Source organism: Prunus mume, linkage group LG6, assembly GCF_029339155.1.
Source record: "Prunus mume cultivar Tortuosa linkage group LG6, ASM2933915v1, whole genome shotgun sequence".
In the NCBI taxonomy this organism is placed as follows: domain Eukaryota; kingdom Viridiplantae; phylum Streptophyta; class Magnoliopsida; order Rosales; family Rosaceae; genus Prunus; species Prunus mume.
Window position 1 is genome coordinate 13,863,808 of NC_142703.1, and position 20,665 is coordinate 13,884,472.

The following is a 20,665-nucleotide window of genomic DNA, read 5'->3' on the forward strand; positions in this document are numbered from 1 at the left end:
AATACCTTTCTCCCTAATTTTTTTTTAAGGAAGAGCCATTGACCCAAAAAGGAAAAAAGAAGCAGAGAAGAGAATTTCCATCAATGAGTGAAGAGAAACAGTATTGGCTTCTGAAGACAGAGCCAGGAGAGTGGTCGTGGGAGGACCAAGCAGCCAACGGAGGCGTAACTAAGTGGGATGGCGTCAAAAATAAGCAAGCCCAGAAGCACCTCAAGTCCATGAAACTCGGTGACCTCTGCTTCTTCTATCACTCCGGCGCCAAGGCCCGCCGTGTAGTCGGCGTTGTGACTGTTGTTCGGGAATGGTATTCGGACGGCGGCGGTGATGGGATGGTGGATGTGAAGGCGGTTGGGGAGATGAGGAGGCCAGTGGACTTAAAGGAGATGAAGGGGGAGAAGGGGCTCAAAAGTTTTGCTCTGTTTAGGCAGCCGAGGCTGTCGGTTGTGCCGGTTCCTGAGGATGTGTGGATTAGGGTTTGTGATTTGGGAGGTGGGTATGAAGGTGATGGTAATCTTTTTGAGAACAATGATAGTGATGGTGAATCTGGTGATGAAGAAGACGATTAATTTTGGTAGGTGTTTGTGATTATGTCACAAGGTTCTAAGTGACTTGTATTTTGGGTAGTGCCAATGGGAAATAGTGCTTTTTAAGTGATTGTCCTTCATGGTTTTGTTTGATCATGGAAAGGGAAAACTTGTACCTTGGCATGTAATTAGTAGGCTTGTAACAGGCACAAAATGAATGTGAGCTACACTTTGCTCAATTGACTCTGTCACTGTTGAACTGTTAATGTTAAGCTCTCTATATTTGAATATTCAACCCACTATCTAAGCTTCCTCTGTAATTCATAGTTCCCAAAAGAAAATTTGTAATGTTCTGTTATCATTTGTAACATCCATTTGGTAGGAGTGAGTGAGGGCAGATATGGTTGATGTGAAAAGCAGTTGGGGAAATGAGGAAGCCAGTGGAGGAGAAGTTTAAGTGGGGTTAATGGACTATATCTCTTTTTTCTGTTAATTTGTAGCAAATATTAAAGCTTACAGACTATATCTCTCATGTGAGCGTATATTCAACATGGCGTATTCAAATTATATATAGCAAGGATGTATAATTATTTCCATGTCATCTTTTTATTTTCATTCTCTGTTTTAAGCTCTCTGTATTACACTACTTAAAAATAGAAGTAGAACGAAAATACGCAATTGGGGTTTTGGGGGAGGAAGGGAAACAGAAAATGAAAGGAAATGACTACGAAAGGGCGATTATTTTTTTTAATGAATATAAATAAATTTGTATATAAATAATGAGTCATTTCTTTAGACGCAACTTCGGTTGGATGGCCTGCAGTTGCCGTAGTTCATGGGTCAATGAATGAGGGTTATATAGTACATCAATAAACTTCAAAGATCTGCTCCTCCTCAAGTGCAAGCTTGCTGTCATCCCAATACTTGATCTGAATTACCACTTTTAAGGGGCTCAGGTTCTACCCAGAAAGAAGTGAGAATGTCATGCCAATTCTTGTAAGTTATGTTTTCAATCTTCTTTGTTTTTTTAGGTTTGGTGGTTTCAATCTTTACATATAGCTTTCTTCAATTCATACCTGATTTGAGATATTCCTTTAGTTTTATTCTTTCTTGGTGATGATGATACATTGATACTTGGTGTATAAAAGCAAGATGAAGGGTGCTCTTAATTTCTTGCCTGGGAAAATTGACTTTCCATTTCATCAGTCTATTTTCATTCTAATGTGTTTGTGTTCCTTTTTTATTTTGATTTTTTTTTTTTAAACTATCTAAGTTGACACTTATATCAGGCTCTCATTGCTTCCGTGTTTGAGAAAGGTGGAAAGAGATACTGATAATGGATCATCATTCTTGAAGAATGGAAGCATGTTATTAGAGAATCTCATTGCTTCTTGTGGTGCCAAATTTACTAATCCTATTCGCACTTACTCTGCTGATGAGCTTATCAGGGCAACCAACAACTTCGATCCTTCTTGTATGATAGATGGTGGTAGAAATTACCAAATGTTCAGGGGTTTTCTAGATGGCCGGTCAATTGTCGTTAAGAAGTTCATGTGGGAGAATTATGAGGATGAAGCTAGGTCCCTTGCTATTTGTGACATTATCATTTCAATGCAGGTGAGCAACCATAATAATGTTTTGAAACTCTTGGGTTGTTGCTTAGAGTTCCCTGTACCAGCTCTGGTGCATGAAAATGCAGCAAAAGGAGTTCTCAACAGTCGAGGAGGTTTGGGGCCTAACGATCAATCCTTGTTACCATGGAAAACTAGACTGCGTATTGCAAAGCAGCTTGCTAATGTGCTCACATATCTCCATACTGCATTTCCCAGAACCATCATCCATAGGAGTCTAACACCGAGCTGTATTTTCTTGGACCATGACTTTGTTCCAAAACTCAGCAACTTCTCATTATCTGTAACCATTCCTCGGGATGTTACAACTGTGCGAGGGACACTGGGGTACTTGGACCCTGCCTACCGGATGTATTTCCACATTTCAGAGAAAACTGATGTTTATGGCTTGGGAATGCTTTTACTTGTATTCTTGACGGGACAAAGAGAAGCTCTGAAATTTTATCTCCCAGGAGACGAACAAAATATTCCATATGCTAGTGCCAGTGATGGTCAAATTCAGGAAACTGTGGATCCTAAAATCTTTGAGGAGGTAGGGGAAGATGAGAAAGCACGACAAGACTTACATGATTTCACAGCACTGGCATTGTTATGCACCCGATACAGAAGTGAATTACGGCCAGATATGATCGATGTGGCGAAGGAACTCATGCGAATTGAGAAGTCTATGTTTCCATAGCTAGCTAATTTATTCGCTTCCCACCCATTGAAAAATTCATAGTTCCGTCCTTGCACACCGTCATATCTAATTGACATAACAAGCATCTGCTGCATGTACGTCTCCAATATTGGTTGAAAATTTTTAATGGTGGCTTGACTCAATCGATCATTATCATGAAGAGTCATTTAAATTTTAATCACACACGGATGGTTTCTACTCTACCCCATTTCCGTCATATTGGTTGAAAAATAATGAAAGGTATGAATGGATTGAGTGCTACGTATATGAATATGATGCATGTGGTTTATGCGATCACCACTGGACATGAGCTTGTTTGTTGTAGCCATTAATGGCCAACCATCCACATCCATATATATGTTTGGCCTGCTTCTTGCTATCTTGAATTCATATTTTTCTTCTCGCTCCACATATGTGGCATCAATTGATTGGTCATTCTTTAGAGAAACATTGTTTAATACAGTCAACGTTCAACTGCCTACAGCGCCCGGCGTTCAGCTTGTGCAGTGCAGTTGTGCTTATATAAATCAGTTAATTTGGCAGTATCGCAGATGGCTACGTAAATTTTTTTGGGTAACAAGCTATAGCTACATAATTTAATTTGGCTTCACACAAAATTTGTGTCATGCCATGTCCCTTATTTTAATTTCACTTGTTTTCTCACGTTACCACAATCGACACTTGCCAGGTGGTCAGTGATCCGGTAACTAAAAAAATTATAATGCAAATCAGAAAAATTTAAAACTTTATTGATCAAAATTAACACAAATTAATTCCATCTCTTTTTAGAAAATAGCAATTATGTATTTTTATTTTTCGCAAATTTTCGACAATAACCAAAAATTGAGGTGCGCCTAGGACTTACACACGGCTTGCAACAAACCAAAACCGAAGGTTTATGCGTGCACCTTATACTATTGTAAAAATTTGGGGTAAATTATTGTTGGTTTGATATAAGCTTAAGAATGGGTATTAGAATGATTCCAGTTCATGTTTCTTCAATGTTTACTAACACATGGTTATTGGAATGATTCCAATTCCTAACTTGCCCCACATCCACTAATACTTAAGGAATAAAAAAATTTATGTGGATACCCTCTCAAAACCAAGAAAGGGATCAACTTCCACCTTAAAATCTATACTCGAATACCCTCTCAAAACCAGGAATGGGATCAACTTGGGGAGTAAGTTGATCTGATTCAAATACCTTGATTTCCTTATCTAAATTTCCCGATTCATGGCTTCTCCCTTCGTGAAAGGAAAAAAAAAAAAAAAAAAAAACCAAAAAATTAGATATACAAAAGAATGCGCATATCTCTATTGTTTTTTATGACCAAAGATAACTACATAGTACATACCAATGGAATGAATTTCTAAATTGAAAGTTTGCTTTTTTTTTTTTAGTAACAAAATTTCATTCAACATTTCAAAGAAAGTACATTAGCTTCAAGCACAGGGAGCAACTATATTGGTGCATCCTCAATCCAGGTGACAAATTCATTACAATGAATTGCAAACTGAGCCAAAGCGTGGGCCACTTTATTACCACATCGTGGAGTCCATTGACATCCAACAGCTCTAAAATTATTAAGTAGAGATTTCACCTCCTCAATCATTAGACCATCTACTCTATTGCACTCCTCTGTCGAAAGAATACTCTGAATGCAAACTTGTGCGTCCATTTCTAGAATAGCATCAGTAAATCCCATATCAATAGCAAAACACAGTCCCTCTATTGCAGCCATAAACTCCGTCTGCCTAGCCTCATAACTGCCTTGGAGTCGCCACATGCGGCCATAAACTCCCCCTTCTCGTTTCTGACAACCACCCTAACCCCACGAACAAAGTCTCCTGTTTTGAGTGCTCCATCTACGTTTTTTTTGTAAATCCCTGCTGCTGGAGGCCTCCAGACGTGCAAAGGAACTGGAAAGCTAGCCTGACAACCATGACTTATAGGAGAGCTATTGTTCGCGTGAAAAAATTCTTGTGCAAGTGTCGTCATTCGCTGCAACAACTGTGTTGCAGTTTCTGATTTCCCTTCAAAAATGAAGTTGTTCCGCCTATTCCAAAGCCCCCAGCACAAATATGCAAACAGCCCTTGTCCTTCCCCACCTGAGGAAATCTGTACTGCATACCATAGGTCTCTAAAAGAATTGACTCTCCACACCTCACAAACGCTCCCCCAAGCTAAGTTGTCCCACACCTCCTTCGCAGCCTCACACAACCATACAGCATGTAGAACACTTTCAGATTTGCGATGACAGTTGGGGCAAATAGGTGTAGAAGCTATTTTCCGATTACATAGTGTCTGACTGCAAGGCAAAAAATCCCAAACAGACCTCCATATAAAGAACTTAATCTTATTTGGGATTATAAGAGCCCAAATTTTTTTCCAGAACCGTGAACTTAAATCAACACCAGCCGATGATTCTCCACACATATTACCCTTCTCCAAACGTGCCAACCGATATCCACTTTTTACTGAATACATGCCATTTCTTTCATAATGCCAAAGTAAACAATCGTGACTTGCCATGGAAACCAATGGAATTTGCAATATTGCTTCCACCTCTTCGTCCCAAAAAATATCCTTAAGTAACAGCACATTCCATTGGCCTGAGGAAGTGAATAAATCACAAACCAGTGTTGAGAGAGGCAGCTGTGGGGGAGACATAATTCTGAACAAAGAAGGGACTGGAACCCATTTGTCAGTACAAACCTGGATGGACTCTCCATTGCCAACTCTCCAACGCAATCCCTTGTTGAGCAACTCCTTCCCCCAATGCAAAGACCTCCAAATGAAAGATGGATTGGTTCCTACTCCGGCTTCTAAGAATGGTACTGATGGATGGTATCTGGCTCTAAAAATCTTTGCTACCAGCAACTCTGGAGTCCGGAGAATGCGCCAACATTGCTTTGCAAGCAGAGCCTGATTGAAATCCGCAAGGTCACGAAACCCCAACCCTCCTGCAAACTTACTCTTACATAACATCTCCCACTTCACCCAATGAATACCCCTCTTGTCCTTCGCCTTTGCCCACCAAAAACGAGCCATGATTCCATTCAGCTCCTTACACAATCCTTTTGGAATCCGAAAACAACTCATCGAATAGGTGGGGATTGCCTGCAACACGGCTTTAATTAAAACCTCTTTCCCCGCTCTAGATAAGAGCTTTTCCTTCCACCCATTTATATACTTCCAAAGTTTGTCTTTTAGATGATGGAAGAGTTGTTTCCTTCCATATCCTGCGATTGTTGGCAGACCTAAATATTTCTCATGACACTGCACAACATGAATGTGCAAAACACCTGTAATTATATCAAAATCTGCTCTTATGGCATTCGGACTTAAAGAGAACGCAGACTTAGAGTAGTTGATTTGTTGCCCTGAGACCTCTTCGTAAATTTTGAATAATGTTTCCAAAGCCATACAAGCATCCTTCGTGGCCTTCGTAAATAGTATACTATCATCTGCAAACAAAAGATGAGTTACAAAAGGCGCCCCCCTTGCCACCTGCACACCAATCAAATCATCCCTCCTTTCTGCACCACGCAATAGACTCGAGAACCCCTCAGTGCACATAAGAAACAAATATGGAGATAAAGGACATCATTGCCGTAACCCACGTTGTGGCATAATATGCCCAAGAGGAGTGCCCTTCCAAAGCACAGAAAAAGTTGGAGTGGAGATGCAATCCATAATTTTTGCAACCCATATGGTTGAAAAACCCAGTTTGAGTATCAATTCACGCAAAAAGACCCACTCCACTCTGTCATATGCTTTGGCCATATCCAATTTGAGAGCCATTTTGACATCGCGCCCCTTCTTCACTCCCTTAATCGTATGCATGATTTCGAAGGCAGCCATCACATTATCCAGAATCATTCGGTTCGGCACAAAGGCGCTTTGATTTTCAGTAATAACGTGATGAAGAACAAACTTCAACCAATTTGCAATTGTTTTCGCTATCATCTTGTAGATAGTCGTACACAGTGATCGGTCGGAATTCTGAAACAGTGGTTGGCATCTTGACCTTCGGAATGAGAGCTATAAGAGTATGGTTAAACTCCTGAACACTTCCTTCCCCATTTAGAATATGCAAACACTTGTTAGCCACCTTATCGCCAACTATATGCCAATACTTTTGGAAAAACAAAGCTGGCATACCGTCATGCCCAGGAGCTTTCATGGGGAACATCTGAAATAAAGTATGCTCCAACTCTTCCCGCGTAAAAGGTTGCAACAACCGATCGTTCATAGCATTTGTTATTACAGGCCTTACCTCATTTAGAATCCGCTCCATTTACCGGCTACCGGAGGAAGAAAATAATGTCTTGAAATAATCACAGAACAGGTCCCCTATCCTTTGCTCGTCATTCTGCCAAACCTGATTTTCATCGAATATTCCATCCGCTTTATTGCGTTTGGATCGGGAACTTGCCCTTCCATGGAAAAAACGAGTATTTTTGTCTCCCTCCTTGAGCCACGCTACTCTGGATCGTTGTCTCCACATAGTTTCTTATTTTTCTAAAAGCTCTGAAATGGTTTTCTCAACTTTGGCCTTTAACACAGATTGATCAGTCGTCAGTCTTCCTTGAAGGGCTGCTAACTCCTTATAAGCATATTTCAATTGATTGCGAACGTTGCCAAAATGAACGTGGTTCCAAGTTTTGAGTTCTTTTGCGCACAGCAATAAACTGTTCCGAACACCTTCCACTCCGTCAGTAACCTTCCAAGCCTCTTCAATCACCTTGTCAAAATCTGGATCTTCAACACAAGCCTCCACTAGGATCGGATAGTGATCGGAACCCACTGCCACTAAATGGTTGGTCGTCAGATGTGACTCGTGAGTAACGATCGAAAAAGACTCCATTTGCTACACATCTATCCAAACGTTCTTCCACCATGCTACCATCTGGATAACTTCGTGCCCACGTAAACGGATACCCAGTAAATCTAGTGGAGCTAAGCTGACAATCTTCCAAAGCCATCTTAAAATTATTCATCCTGGCTCTGTGGTCGTTCTCGTCCCCCTCTTTTATGTGCTGAGAACAGAATCTCATTAAAATCTCCGACCACCATCCATGCTCCTTGAACCGTATGCGACAATCTGCGTAATAGAGGGTAGGCCTGTAAAATTGGCCTTAACTCAAGTCCTACCCAATTACGGACTTTTTCGACCCTAAGGGTTGCACATGCTAGACTGGACCTGCCTTCTCTCAAATAGGTAAAACTCGGATTCTATCTAACGTGGGGCTTTCTACGATGAGGAGTATGTCCCTATCAAATGGGCCCATTATGAAAAGAAAATTTCGACAATTTGCATTATATTAACGTTGGGGTTGATACATGATTAGATTATGGGTGGACTTGGTTTTAGTTGGATTAATTTTGGTGGTTTTCAGATTTTCTTAAAAAAAAATTACGTGGAAATTCACACAAGGCAAGTGTTGAGTCAAATCACTTTGGGCGACTTGGAATTGCATTTCTCATATATATTAGGTCAGGATTAGAAAGTGCCATGCATCTTCCCAATGTTTAAACATCTGGACAACCAAAAGAAACAAATATCCTTGAAAATTCCTCCCCAGTTCATTAAAAAAATTTATATCCTTGAAAAATAATAAATAAAACGTTGGTTTTTCAGGTCCTACTGCACGCCATTCCTTCCTCCTACCTATCATAATATGGCGTTGACCCTGCAAAACATATCAATTCGAAACTCCAGTAATTCTCAAACAAAATGAAAGTAAAGAGCAAAACTGCTGCATTTCAACAGAAAAAAGGAGCTAAACTGTTGTTCCAACAAGAAACAAGAAGAAATCTACAGTAGTGGGAGGAGATATCAACAACTCACTGTTTTACTTTTGGAACAATCTGAATCCAGTTCTAACGTACTTCTAAGAGTTCCAAGGGGCCTAGGTGCTAAAGAGACGCATTTGAATTGTGAACAATGTTATCCAAAGTCTTGTAAGTTTTCTTTTCTCTTTTTTCTTTTTTTTTTCTTCGCTCACCTTGTAAGGTATGATTTTAATATAATTTGAGATGTTCCTTTAATTTATTTCTTTTATGGTTGCTGATATTTGATAGTGCATAAAAGGAAGCAAGCAAGCTAATCAAATTAAAAATATCATTTCATTTTGTTAACATTTATATAAAATTTTAATCAACTCAGGGATTTTTACCAAATCAAAACTTTAATGGTTGAAGCCCAAAATTCTTTTGTAAGCAAATTAGGGCACGTTTGGGAGTGCTTCTGGAAAGGCTAAAAGCGCTTTTGACAGCGTTTGACATAAAAGTTTAGAAGTGGGTCATAGAAGCACTTCTGGAGAATCACCTGCTATGTACTTCTATAGGAAACACTCTCAAGTGTTTTTCCAGAAGCGCTTGAGATTTTTTAAATGAAAATTCAAGATTTTATTATAAAAGCGCTTATGAGTAAGATCTTCACAGAGAAAGAGCCTCAACGAGCCCTTAATCCTTGAATATTGGAGACCATATACAGGATGTGGTAGGATAAGAATTTGTCCACACGTGTGGTCTAAAGTATGGGCATGTGGTACAACTTGTCCACATCTTAAAATATGAGTGTATACTTATTACCATAAAAGTGGAAAATATGAACCATGTCGTCTACCCATATTTTAACACTTGAACGGACACGTGATCATACAATATAACACCATACAATAATTTCTCCTTCTACACATAAGATGAAAAAGAAAGCTCACAACTAAGTATTATTATTGTTTTTCATCTCTTTGCAGAGCTTATCACTTGAAGAGATTTTTTTATGTCTTTGGATTTTTCGACCCAAAAAAAAAAAAAAATCTTTCGATTTCATGGGAAGTTCCGAAGAACAAAATGATAAAATGAAAGCAAAGTGTGCTTGTTTCATGTTTTCTTGAGAATCATTTAATCATTTTTTAAAATTCATTCTTTATGTGTTTGTGTGGTGTTGTGCGTCTATATCTATTAGGTTCTTTTTGCTCCAATGTGTGAGAAAAAGTGGAAGAGAGAGATCATTCTTGAAGAATGGAAGCATCTTACTAAAGGATCTTATTGCTTCTTGTGATGGCAAATCTACTCCTATTCGTTATTACTCTGCTGCTGAGCTCGTTAGGGCTACCAACAACTTCGATCCTTGTTGCATTGTAGAAGAGGCTTCATTATACTACACGATGTTCAGGGGTATTCTGGACGACCAAACAATTATCGTTAAGAAGTACATCATTACAAGGGACTGGCCCGACAAGGATGAAGCTAGGTCTTGGGCTATTCGTGATATTGTCATATCAATGCAGATGAGCACACATAAGAATGCTTTGAAATTATTAGGTTGCTGCTTAGAGTTTTCTCTCCCAGCTCTGGTGCATGAAGGTGCAGCAAAAGGAGTTCTCAGGGATGATGGAAGTTTAACCGGGGATAGCGAAAGTCAATCCTTGTTACCATGGAAAACTAGACTGCGTATTGCAAAGCAGCTTGCTAATGCACTTACATATCTCCATACTGCTTTTTCGAGACCCATCATTCATAGGGGCCTAAGTTCCAGCTGCATTTTTTTGGATGACGACTATGTTCCAAAACTCTCCAACTTTTCTTTCTCCATAACCATTCCTCCTAAGCAATCCCATGTTGAAGAAGATACCTTGAAATTGACAAATGGGTATGCTGACCCCAACTACCTGGCAACTGGTTACATTACAGAAAAAACTGATGTTTATAGCTTTGGTGTTCTTTTACTTGTACTCTTGACGGGAAGAACTGCAATTACTGCAAATTTGAAATTTCATGTTTCTGATAGCCAGATTCAAATTCACAACATTGTAGACCCTAAAATCTTCGAGGAGGTAGGGGAAGCTGAGCAAGAACAACAACAATTGCGGGATTTCCTAGCACTTGCATTGTCATGCATCCAAACCCAAAATGAAGCAAGGCCATATATGATTGACGTAGCCAAAGAACTCGTACGAATTCACAAGTCTTATCTTGCTTGTGCACTAGCTTAAAATTGCTCATTTTATATTATTTATGTAAAAAATTTAGTGTGGCTGACAACATAAAAATGCTCATTTTATATTATTTATGTAAATTTTTTAATGTATATAGTGTTATTATTCAATAATATCTGAAAATATACATGAATTTGATTTTTATTATTCAAAAATTGATACAAAATACATGTATTAAACGTGAAAAATATATGTATGTTTGTGTATAGTAAGTTTAGTTTAAAAGAATGTGTATGTTATCATATTTTTGAAGTATATGAGAAATGAAAGTATTTAAAAAAAATATGTACATATCATATGTATATAATATGTTCACATTATGGGCCAATTTACTAACTAGGATTAGACAGTATTATGGCCCAAAATTAAAAAAAGGTCCAAGCAATTAGCCCAAATCAGGTAACCAGTCATGAGTGAAAATCTTTGATGGTAGTTGACAGATGGCAACACTCTCTTGGCGCTAAAACACGTACTTTCCCCGCCAAAAGCCACGACACAAAACCCAATATTGCAACAGAAAGGAAAAGCAGACATTGACCAAAAAGTAAAAAAGAAGAAGCAGAGAAGAAAATTTCCATCGATGGGCGAAGAGAAACACTACTGGCTTCTGAAGACGGAGCCAGGAGAGTGGTCGTGGGAGGACCAAGCAGCCAATGGGGGCGTAACCAAGTGGGATGGCGTCAAAAACAAGCAAGCCCAGAAGAACCTCAAGTCCATGAAACTCGGTGACCTATGCTTCTTCTACCACTCTGGCGCCAAGGCCCGCCGCGTAGTTGGCGTGGTCACGGTTGTTCGGGAATGGTATTCGGACGGCGGAGACGATAGCGCGGTTGATGTGAAGGCGGTTGGGGAGATGAGGAGGCCGGTGGACTTAAAGGAGATGAAGGGGGAGAAGGGGCTCAAGGATTTTGCTCTGTTTAGGCAGCCGAGGCTGTCGGTTGTGCCGGTTCCTGAGGATGTGTGGATTAGGGTTTGTGATTTGGGAGGTGGGTATCAAGGTGATGGTATTGTTTTAGAGAGCCATGATAGTGATGGTGAATCTGGTGAGGAAGAAGACGATTGATTTTGAGGGTTTTTTGTGTGTTGTTTCTTGCATGGTAGGTGTTTGTGATTATGTCACAATGTCCTAAGTGACTTGTACTATTTTCGGTAGTGTCAATGGGAAATAGTACTTTTTAAGTGATTGTACTTCATGGTTTTGTTTGATCATGAAAAGGGAAAACTTGTACCTTGGCATGTAATTAGTAGGCTTTTAACAAGCACAAAATGAATGTGAGCTACACTTCGCTCATTTGGGTCTCTCGTTGTTAAAGTGTTAATGTTAAGCTCTCTATATTTGAATATTCAACCCACTCTCTAATCTTCTTCTGTAATTCATAGTTCCCAAGAGAAAATTTGTAATGTTCAGTTATCATTTGTAATATCCATTTGGAAGGAGTGAGGGCAGATATGGTTGATGTGAAAGGCAGTTGGGGAAATGAGGAAGGCAGTGGAGGAGATGAAGTCTGAATGGATTTGCTCTGTTTATTCAGCCGAAGCTGTTTATTTGCTCTGTTTTCGTTTTCTTTTTGTCTGATAATGAAAGGGGAAAATAGTAATTTCCTGTGAACTTATTTGGCCGGCTCCACTGTAAGTTGATCATTCGATGGTATCGTTGACCTTGCAAAGCATAGCAATAAACTTCAGAACTCTACTCATTCTCAAATGAAAGCCATATCCATCCATCCATCCGTCTGCAGAAGAAAATCAAATTAACGGAGTGGACTGGGTGGAGAAATCGATCAATTACTGTTTACTTCGTGCAATCTAAAGCAGAAACAATGCCATCAAAACTCTTGCATTTGTAAGTTCAAGTTTTCATGGATAATATGTAGCTTCAATTTTAAACCTGATTGTAGATTTTAATTGTAAGTTCTAAAAGCTCAGATTATATCTCTTGGAATTTCATATGAAGTATGCAGAGTGTATTAGCATAGTCTCACATCACATGCGTCCCTTAGGAGAGATTATTTCAATTTCATCATTTTATTTTCATTTTTAACCAATAAAAAATATATATAGTTTCATTAATTTATTATATTACACGGATATATTCTATCTGGTTCTCAATGTTGACATGCTTGGGAAAGGAGGGAAGAGATGCTGATATTGAGTCATCATCCTACAATAATCTGAGCAAATTATTAGAGGATCTCATTGCTTCTTGTGATGGTACATCTCATTCTGTTCATTGTTACTCTGCTGATGACCTCATCAGGGCAACCAACAACTTCCATCCTTCTTGCATTGTATGAAGGGATTCAAACTACACAATGTTCAGGGGATTTCTAAATGACCGGTCGATTATCATTGCCAAGTACTCCATTGGGAGCTTGCCCCATGACTCATGGGGCAATGAGGATGGTGTTGTCTCGAGCAATTCGCGACATTGTCTTTTCAATACAGATGAGCAACCATGAGAATGTTTTGAAACTCTTGGGCTGCTGCTTAGAGTTCCCTGTACCCGCTCTGGTGCTTGAAAAAGCAGCAAAAGGAGTTCTCAAGGTCAAGGGTGATGGAAGTTTAAGAGGGGATGGATCCTTATTATTACCATGGAAAATTAGACTGTGATGGAAGTTTTTGATCATCGACCTTCTGTGTGAGTTGATCAACCCGCGAGTTAAGGTCCACCTGACTGCTCGGGTCAAGTAGAGTGGTATGCATCGGGCCCAACGGCATGTGGGCTAGGGCTCCATTAGACGCGTACACATGTGCATATGTCAAGTGTGATCGCAGAGGAGGGAGAGAATGGATCTGCTCCAAGACTGGGACGATGTCAGAGTAGCCATGGGGCTGTGCAGCAAGTCCAGTAGTTAAGTGGTGTGGCTGTTGCTGTGCTCCGTGTCGGCGCTGGCGGCAAGGCTGTGGAGGTCCCGGTCATGTGGCGGCTGTTCGCAATTCCAGCAATTGAAGGCGGCTGCAAAGCACTAGAAGACGGCTGCAGGGCGTTGGCAGGCATGATTCCGTGCTGTTGCATGGAGGTTTCCACCACGAAACCATGAGATGGGCCCGTCGTGGTGGCGTTACTCTTCGTACGTCTTGTATCAACCATGGTTGTTTGAAAAAAATGTGTGAAAGATGGATTTTGAGCACGCTTTGAATATATCTCGTGCTCTCAACGAAAGCACCAATTTGTTTGTACAAATTTCCTCACGAGGATATTCGCCTAATATTCCTTCGTCTTCTCCACTTCCCTTTCTCCCTGCAAAACAGATCGGGGTAAAGGACCACACCCGGGGGGTGTTGGCCAAAGGCCCTCCGATGCCTAAGTTAGGTAGGGTATTTCAAGGAAAACCGGGTGGCCGGAGCCGTGTGTGGTGGCCGGAGCCTTGTGTCAGAGAGAGAAAGAAAGTGGTGGCTAGGGTTTGTGAGAAATAATTTCTGCAGAGTTTGGTAGGAATTTAGACGTACCTTCACCTTTGTGCGTAGCCAAGTATTTATAATGGTCTCGGAGATTAGGGTTTCAGAGGAATAATTCCATAGATGGAAGGGAATTATTCCTCCCCTATTTGGAATTGATTTGATTAATTAGGGATTTGATTTATTTGGGTAAATCAAATCCCTAATCGTGGTAGGTATCAGATCAAATCCCAATTTAATTAGGTAACTCCTCATTTAATTGGGAATTGGGGTATGAATCAAATCAATTCCCAACTTAATTAGGTAATTCTCAATTTAATTGGGTAACTCCCAATTAAATTGAGTAACTCCCAATTAGGTTGAGTAATTCCCAATTAGGTCAAATAATCCCCAAATGGAAGGAATTATTTGACCTAGGGTTTTGATTTAATTGGTTCCCACATCAAGGGTGATGGAAGTTTAAGAGGGGATGGATCCTTATTATTACCATGGAAAATTAGACTGTGTATTGCAAAGCAGCTTGCTAGTGCAGTTACATATCTCCATACCGCCCTTCCCAGTCCCGTAGTTCATGGGGATCTAAAACCTGGTTGTATTTTCTTGGACCACGACTATGTTCCCAAACTCTCCAACTTCTCACTCTCCATGAGGTCTGGCCACATCTCAGAAAAAACTGATGTGTATAGTTTTGGTGTGCTTTTACTTGTATTCTTGATGGGACGAAGAGCTTGGTGGCTAATTATACGGCAGGAAGGAGGGTATAGTTCAGTTATTGATTATATGAAGTCACATGCTTACCAGCATCAGGCAATTGTGGACCCTAAAATCTTAGAAGAGGCTGGGGGAAATAAGCAAGTAGAACAGCAGTTGCATGATTTCCTAGAACTGGCATTGTCATGCACTCAAGATGAAATTGAAGGAAGGCCTTATATGAGCAATGTGGCGAGGGAACTCGTTCGAATCGACGAGTCTATTTTGCCCAGCTAGCTTCAATCCACTCTATTTGTTATCAAACATGTTGGATATGGGTTCAACAACATGACTAGTATTTGGAAGGTTGTCAGTCTCTCTTCTGTTAATGTTGAACTCTGTATACCCTTTATTATGATTGTTGTTGGTTGTTAATTTGTTACTATTATTTTTTTTTTCTGTTAATTTGTAGCAAATATGAAATCTTAGACTAAATCTCTCATATGAATTTTTCTACAGATTCTCCAGTATTGTAAAGCAACTTGCTAATGCAGCTGACTATATCTTCATACTGCGTTTCTCAGGCCCATCAGCCATAGGGATTTAAGACCAACATATATTTTATGTACTCATTTCTAAATTGTGACAAAATTTAAATGCTTTCGAAGCCATAGATGGTGATAGGCTAATGCATTTTGCTTTTTTCTTTTGTGCCCAACCAATTTCAAGGCAAGTAAGTACAATTGAGGAAGCAAACTCATTGGCGCCAAGACACATGTTTTCCCTCCAAGAAACCCAGAAGCCAGAACACAAAAACCCAATATTCCAACCGAAATGAGGAACAGAGAAGAACAAGCAGACATTTGACTCGAAAATCTGGCACGGTTGGTGTTTGTGATTATGTCACAATGACCAAGTTCCTTGTATTTTTGAATAGTGCTTTCTTTTTGGTTGTGTTTGATCATAAACATGGAGGAAAGGGTATTTTGGCATGTAATTAGTAGGTGCTTTCTTGCTATGAGTTTAGTAGAAAGAGTCACAATAGAACTATTGCAGTTCGCTTTGCTTTGTGTATGCCTTTTGTATGCTCAACCAATTTCAACGTAAGTTCATTTAGATTTTAAATTTTGCTCATCATTTATGGATTATTTATGTTGCATTTTTTGGTTTTCCAAGTCAATTGCTGATTAGGGTTGCGGGAAGGAGGACAAACAGAAGAGACAACGACTGGGAAAAGGGTGATGATATTTTTTAAGAATATGAATGATGAGTGGTTTATTGAGATGCAACTTGATATGGTAAGATGGCTTGCAGTTTTCCAACTTGGTTAGTAAGTCGTCCTATAAGTCAATATATGAGGGCGCATGTGACATTAAAAATACATAAACATAATTTTTGTTGACCTTTCTACGCATACGACTGAACTTCAAACCTCTGTTCCTTCTCAAATGGAAGGTTTCAGTAAAAGGAAATGAAACTAAAGAAATACATAGCTGCTTGCACATGAGATCCGCACTGGACTCTGCGGAGAAATAATCAACAAGTTACTGCTTATTTGGTGCAATCTGATTCCAATTCTGAGGGGACTTGGTGCTGCAAAGCAAAAAAGCGAACAATGTCATGGAAAGTCTTGTAAGTTCCCCTTTTTTTTTTAATGATTATGTATGGCTGTTCTTAATTTAGACCTGATTTGAGATATTCCTATAATTATTTTCATTCTTGCTTGCTTCTGATACTTCATATTATGCAACTAATCGAAATAATGTGTGACTGCTTTTCAACAACATTATCTTAAATTTTAATTGATGTCAAAGATTTGATCTTGTATGCTAAATCAAAATTTTCATGAGGCTGAAGTCTAACAGTTCATTTGTAAGGGACGAAATCCTTAGATTAGATCTCATAAACTTTCATGTGAAATTCAAATGCAAAAATGAAAGGAAAATGGGGTATTCAAGTTATCTGGGAGGTGTTCTGTCATTGGCCAGATCCATTTCAACATTATATATGTTTGTATCAGGTTCTTCCCGTTGGTTTCACGTTTGAGCAAGAAGGAAAGTGAGAGATCATTCTTGGACAATGGAAGCATGTTATTAGAGGATCTCATTGCTTCTTGTGATGTTATATCTAATCCTATTCGTTGTTACTCTGCTGCTGAGCTCATGAGGGCTACCAACAACTTCGATCCTTCTTGCATTATTATGGAAGACGTTTCACCATGCTACCAAATGTTCAGGGGTATTCTAGACGACCGAACAATTATCATTAAGAAGTACATCACACAGGAATACATCAACAAGGATGAAGCTAGGTCTTATGCTATTCCTGATATTATCATATCAATGCAGATGAGCACCCATAAGAATGCTTTGAAATTATTAGGTTGCTGCTTAGAGTTCTCTCCCAGCCCTGGTGCATGAAAATGCAGCAAAGTAGAACTTCACCCAAATTACGAAGACCAAAAATCATATACCATCCTAGCACTAGATCAAGAACATATATTAAAGAGGCAGACCTACCATAAAAAGATGATGATGATGATGATGATGATGTATGGTTTGCGTTGGTGTTGGTAATAAGCTTGATAGGGCATGAGGAGATTGGAAGAACTGGGAGATTTTGACAATTGAAAATTTCAACCATGTAGCCGTCTGGATCACGAAAGAAGAGCTGGTCCACAATAACACCACCTTCTTCCACCTTGGCTGTCACATACTCTATCTTCATCTCTTCCAGCTTCTGCATAACCACCCCAATATCTGAGCACTGGAATGAAATGTGATTGTCCTTTGGGTTGATTTTGCCTTTCTTTTCTGGGATATTTTTGTCTGACTCTAGCAGATGAATACCAATTCCATAGTTGAACAACCTGAGATATGATGATGATTCATTTAGCAATAATCTTAGATAATTAATTATGAAATAGTAATTAGGAAAAGAATAAGCTGAGCAAAAGTTCCACACATGGAAATAAGAAAAAAGGAAAAAAGAAGGTTATAATGAGGGGTGAGTGGAAGTGTGTGTGCGTGTTTTTGAAATAGAAGAGAGGTTAATACAAAAGTTTCATAAAACTGAGTATTATTATTGTTTCTCAGTTTGTAAGACATATATGAAAGCTGAGATTTGATCTGTTTGGATTTCATGTAAAGTTCTAAAGAAGAAAATGAAAGCAAAGTTGCTAATGCTATGTCTTTTCTTGAGAATTGGGATAGATTGTTTATTTTCATTTCATCCATTTCTTATTCATTTCTTTGTGCGCTGTGTGCGCTCTTGTGTGTGTCTATATATATATCAGGTTCTCAATCATTCCATGTGTAAAGCGAAAGGAGGAAAAGGAGGAAAGAAAGAGATCATTCTTGAAGAATGGAAGCATGTTACTAAAGGATCTAATTGCTTCTTGTTCTTGTGATGGAAAATCTCATCCTATTCGTTGTTACTCTGCTGCTGAGCTCAATAGAGTTACCAACAACTTTGATCGCTCTTGCTTTATTACAGATGGAACATACTTCGACATTTACAGGGGTATTCTAGATGACCGAACAGTTATCATTAAGAAGCATTATATCGTCGACTGGGCTATTCGTGATATTATCATATCAATGCAGATGAGCGCCCATAAGAATTCCTTGAAATTATTAGGCTGCTGCTTAGAGTTCGATACACCAGCTTTGGTGTTTGAAAATGCAGGAAAAGGAGGTCTCAACGATGATGGGAGTTTAGCAGTGGATAATGAATTATTACCATGGAAAACTAGACTGCGTATTGCAAAGCAGCTTGCTAGTGCACTTACATACCTACATACTGCCTTTCCAAGGCCCATCGTTCATAGGAATCTGAGATCCACCTGCATTTTATTGGACGATGACTATGTTCCCAAACTCTCCGACTTTTCATTCTCCATAACCATTCCACCTGACCAATTGTATGTTCAAGACAATTTCGCAATAGGGACATCGGCGTACATGGACCCTACTCACCGAAACTCCCGTCGAAGTTCAGAAAGAACTGATGTTTATACCTTTGGTGTGCTTTTACTTGTATTCTTGACACAAAGAGCTGCATCAAGACGACATGGAGCAGAAATTGAACTCCTTATTGCAGATTCGAAACTTACTGTTCCTGCTGGACAGATTCAAATAGAGACAATTGCGGACCCTAAAATCCTTGAGGAAGTCGTGGGAGATGAGCAAGCACAACAGCAACTGCAGGATTTTCTAGCACTGGCATTGTTATGCATCCAAGACGAAAATGAAGCAAGGCCAGATATGATTGATGTGGCCAAAGAGCTTGTAAGAATTGACAAGTCTATCTTGCCTAGGTAGCTACCTTAATTAATTTATGTACTACATTTACTATGCATGTGGATCTAGAAGAGCTTACCAGTTTGTAGTTTGTAAGACGAAAATAGGCTATTCAAGTGTGTTTTTATTTTATGTCGTCCATGTCGTGGATGGGGCTGAAACCGGACCCAATTTTTTTTAAAACTTCCCAGCCTATATGGCCCAGCCCATCCAAATTAAAATAATAGCCCATCTTGTTGGTTGTTAATTTGTTACTATTATTTTCTTTTTTCTGTTAATTTGTAGCAAATATGAAATCTTAGACTAAATCTCTCATATGAATTTTTATTGTGTTTGTGTTTTACATATGCTGGTGAGCTCAAGAGGGCAACTATAGAATCTATTGAGTATTGTAAAGCAACTTGCTAATGCAGCTGAATATATCTTCATACTGCGTTTCTCAGGCCCATCAGCCATAGGGATCTAAGACCAACATACATTTTATGTACTCATTTCTAAATTGTTACCAAATTTAAGTACTTTCGAAGCCATAGATGGTGAGAGGCTAATGCATTTTGCTTCTTTTTTTTCTTTTTTTTTTCTTTTGTGCCCAACCAATTTCAAGGCAAGTAAGTACAATTGAGGAAGCAAACTCATTGGCGCCAAAACACATGTTTCCCCTAAATGAGGAACAGAAAAGAACGAGCAGACATTTGACCCAAAAATCTGGCATGGTTGGTGTTTGTGATTATGTCACAATGACCCAGTTCCAGTGAGCCAGGCCCGGGAGGGAGGGTATGGGACCCACCAACCCTGGCCGAAGGCAAGTTCCGCCATGTCCAAAACGCTGGGGTGACGCGTCGACTGGCGTCGACGCGGATTTCAAATTTTTTACCGTTGACGCGTGCGGCGAGTACGACGCCAACCCAATGGCTGGAAGACACGTGGCACGCCCCGCCTCCGATTTGATTCCACAACTTCATCCAACGGTGGCGATTTTCCAGCAATAAAATTATGAAAAAAAATCGAAATTTTTTAAAAAATACTAAAAAATTCTGATTTTTTTTCCTATAAATACCTATAAATACCCTTCACTTTCAACACCAATTCTCATACATTTTATTCTACTTCGACAATTACTCAACATTTTTTTCACTCTTCACTCAACATTTTCTTCACTCTTCACTCTTCACTCAACATTTTCATCTCTTTCACCTTGTAATTTTATTTCTTATTTTTATGGCTTCTTCTATTGAAACCGGAGGGGCGTGGAGCACCATGGAAGATGTTTCTTTGTGTGAGGCTTGGCTCCGAGTTTGTCATTATCCCTTGACAGGCAATGAGATGAAATTTTTCCATATGTGGAAAAAAATTCATGCCGAATTTTGAAAAATTCGGACTACTCGTACGGAAATGGCATTGTCGAGTAGGTGGAAACTTCTCAACAAA

General features: G+C 39.4%; 4 protein-coding genes and 2 pseudogenes across 9 annotated transcripts; all 6 read left to right on the forward strand.

The window, feature by feature from the left end:
- The first annotated feature begins 50 nt into the window (after positions 1-50).
- On the forward strand, positions 51-819 carry LOC103335048 (uncharacterized). Its single transcript, XM_008238041.3, has one exon. The coding sequence runs from the start codon at positions 84-86 to the stop codon at positions 564-566; it is 483 nt and encodes a 160-aa protein (XP_008236263.2). The 5' UTR covers positions 51-83; the 3' UTR covers positions 567-819.
- Positions 820-1,352: 533 nt separating this feature from the next.
- Positions 1,353-3,258, forward strand: LOC148916173 (serine/threonine-protein kinase ZRK1-like). Of its 3 annotated transcripts, none has more exons than XM_089055395.1 (2): positions 1,353-1,520; positions 1,814-3,258. In XM_089055395.1, exons 1-2 carry the CDS (start codon positions 1,504-1,506, stop codon positions 2,832-2,834), a joined length of 1,038 nt encoding a protein of 345 aa, XP_088911521.1. In that variant the 5' UTR covers positions 1,353-1,503; the 3' UTR covers positions 2,835-3,258. The 3 variants fall into 3 exon arrangements, with proteins under 3 accessions (XP_088911521.1, XP_088911524.1, XP_088911523.1); XM_089055398.1 differs by having other exon boundaries at positions 1,973-3,258; XM_089055397.1 differs by having other exon boundaries at positions 1,377-1,520; positions 1,842-3,258.
- Positions 3,259-8,788: 5,530 nt separating this feature from the next.
- Positions 8,789-10,844, forward strand: LOC103335109 (serine/threonine-protein kinase ZRK1 pseudogene; annotated as a pseudogene).
- Positions 10,845-11,314: 470 nt separating this feature from the next.
- LOC103335049 (uncharacterized) lies at positions 11,315-12,146 on the forward strand. The gene has a single exon (XM_008238042.3). The coding sequence runs from the start codon at positions 11,428-11,430 to the stop codon at positions 11,908-11,910; it is 483 nt and encodes a 160-aa protein (XP_008236264.2). The 5' UTR covers positions 11,315-11,427; the 3' UTR covers positions 11,911-12,146.
- Positions 12,147-12,338: 192 nt separating this feature from the next.
- LOC103335110 (serine/threonine-protein kinase ZRK1-like) lies at positions 12,339-16,073 on the forward strand (annotated as a pseudogene). The gene is made up of 3 exons (XR_016127849.1): positions 12,339-13,391; positions 14,694-15,302; positions 15,456-16,073. The product of XR_016127849.1 is annotated as a serine/threonine-protein kinase ZRK1-like (transcript).
- On the forward strand, positions 15,456-19,378 carry LOC103335051 (serine/threonine-protein kinase ZRK1-like). Of its 3 annotated transcripts, none has more exons than XM_089054334.1 (3): positions 15,456-15,561; positions 15,666-16,568; positions 18,232-19,378. In XM_089054334.1, the coding sequence occupies exons 2-3, from the start codon at positions 16,552-16,554 to the stop codon at positions 19,256-19,258; spliced, it is 1,044 nt and encodes a 347-aa protein (XP_088910460.1). In that variant the 5' UTR covers positions 15,456-15,561; positions 15,666-16,551; the 3' UTR covers positions 19,259-19,378. The 3 variants fall into 3 exon arrangements, with proteins under 3 accessions (XP_088910460.1, XP_088910461.1, XP_088910462.1); XM_089054335.1 differs by lacking the exon at positions 15,456-15,561 and having other exon boundaries at positions 16,137-16,262; positions 16,392-16,568; XM_089054336.1 differs by lacking the exon at positions 15,456-15,561 and adding an exon at positions 16,957-17,318 and having other exon boundaries at positions 16,209-16,568; positions 18,576-19,378.
- Positions 19,379-20,665: the final 1,287 nt, after the last annotated feature.

Excerpts from the sequence above, each read along its gene's own strand:
- LOC103335048 (XM_008238041.3), top strand. The coding sequence starts at position 84 with ATGAGTGAAGAGAAACAGTATTGGCTTCTGAAGACAGAGCCAGGAGAG.
- LOC103335049 (XM_008238042.3), top strand. The coding sequence starts at position 11,428 with ATGGGCGAAGAGAAACACTACTGGCTTCTGAAGACGGAGCCAGGAGAG.
- LOC103335051 (XM_089054336.1), top strand. Across the intron at positions 17,319-18,575 it reads GAATGCTTTGAAATTATTAG|GCTGCTGCTTAGAGTTCGAT; the intron begins GTTGCTGCTTAG and ends TGAAATTATTAG.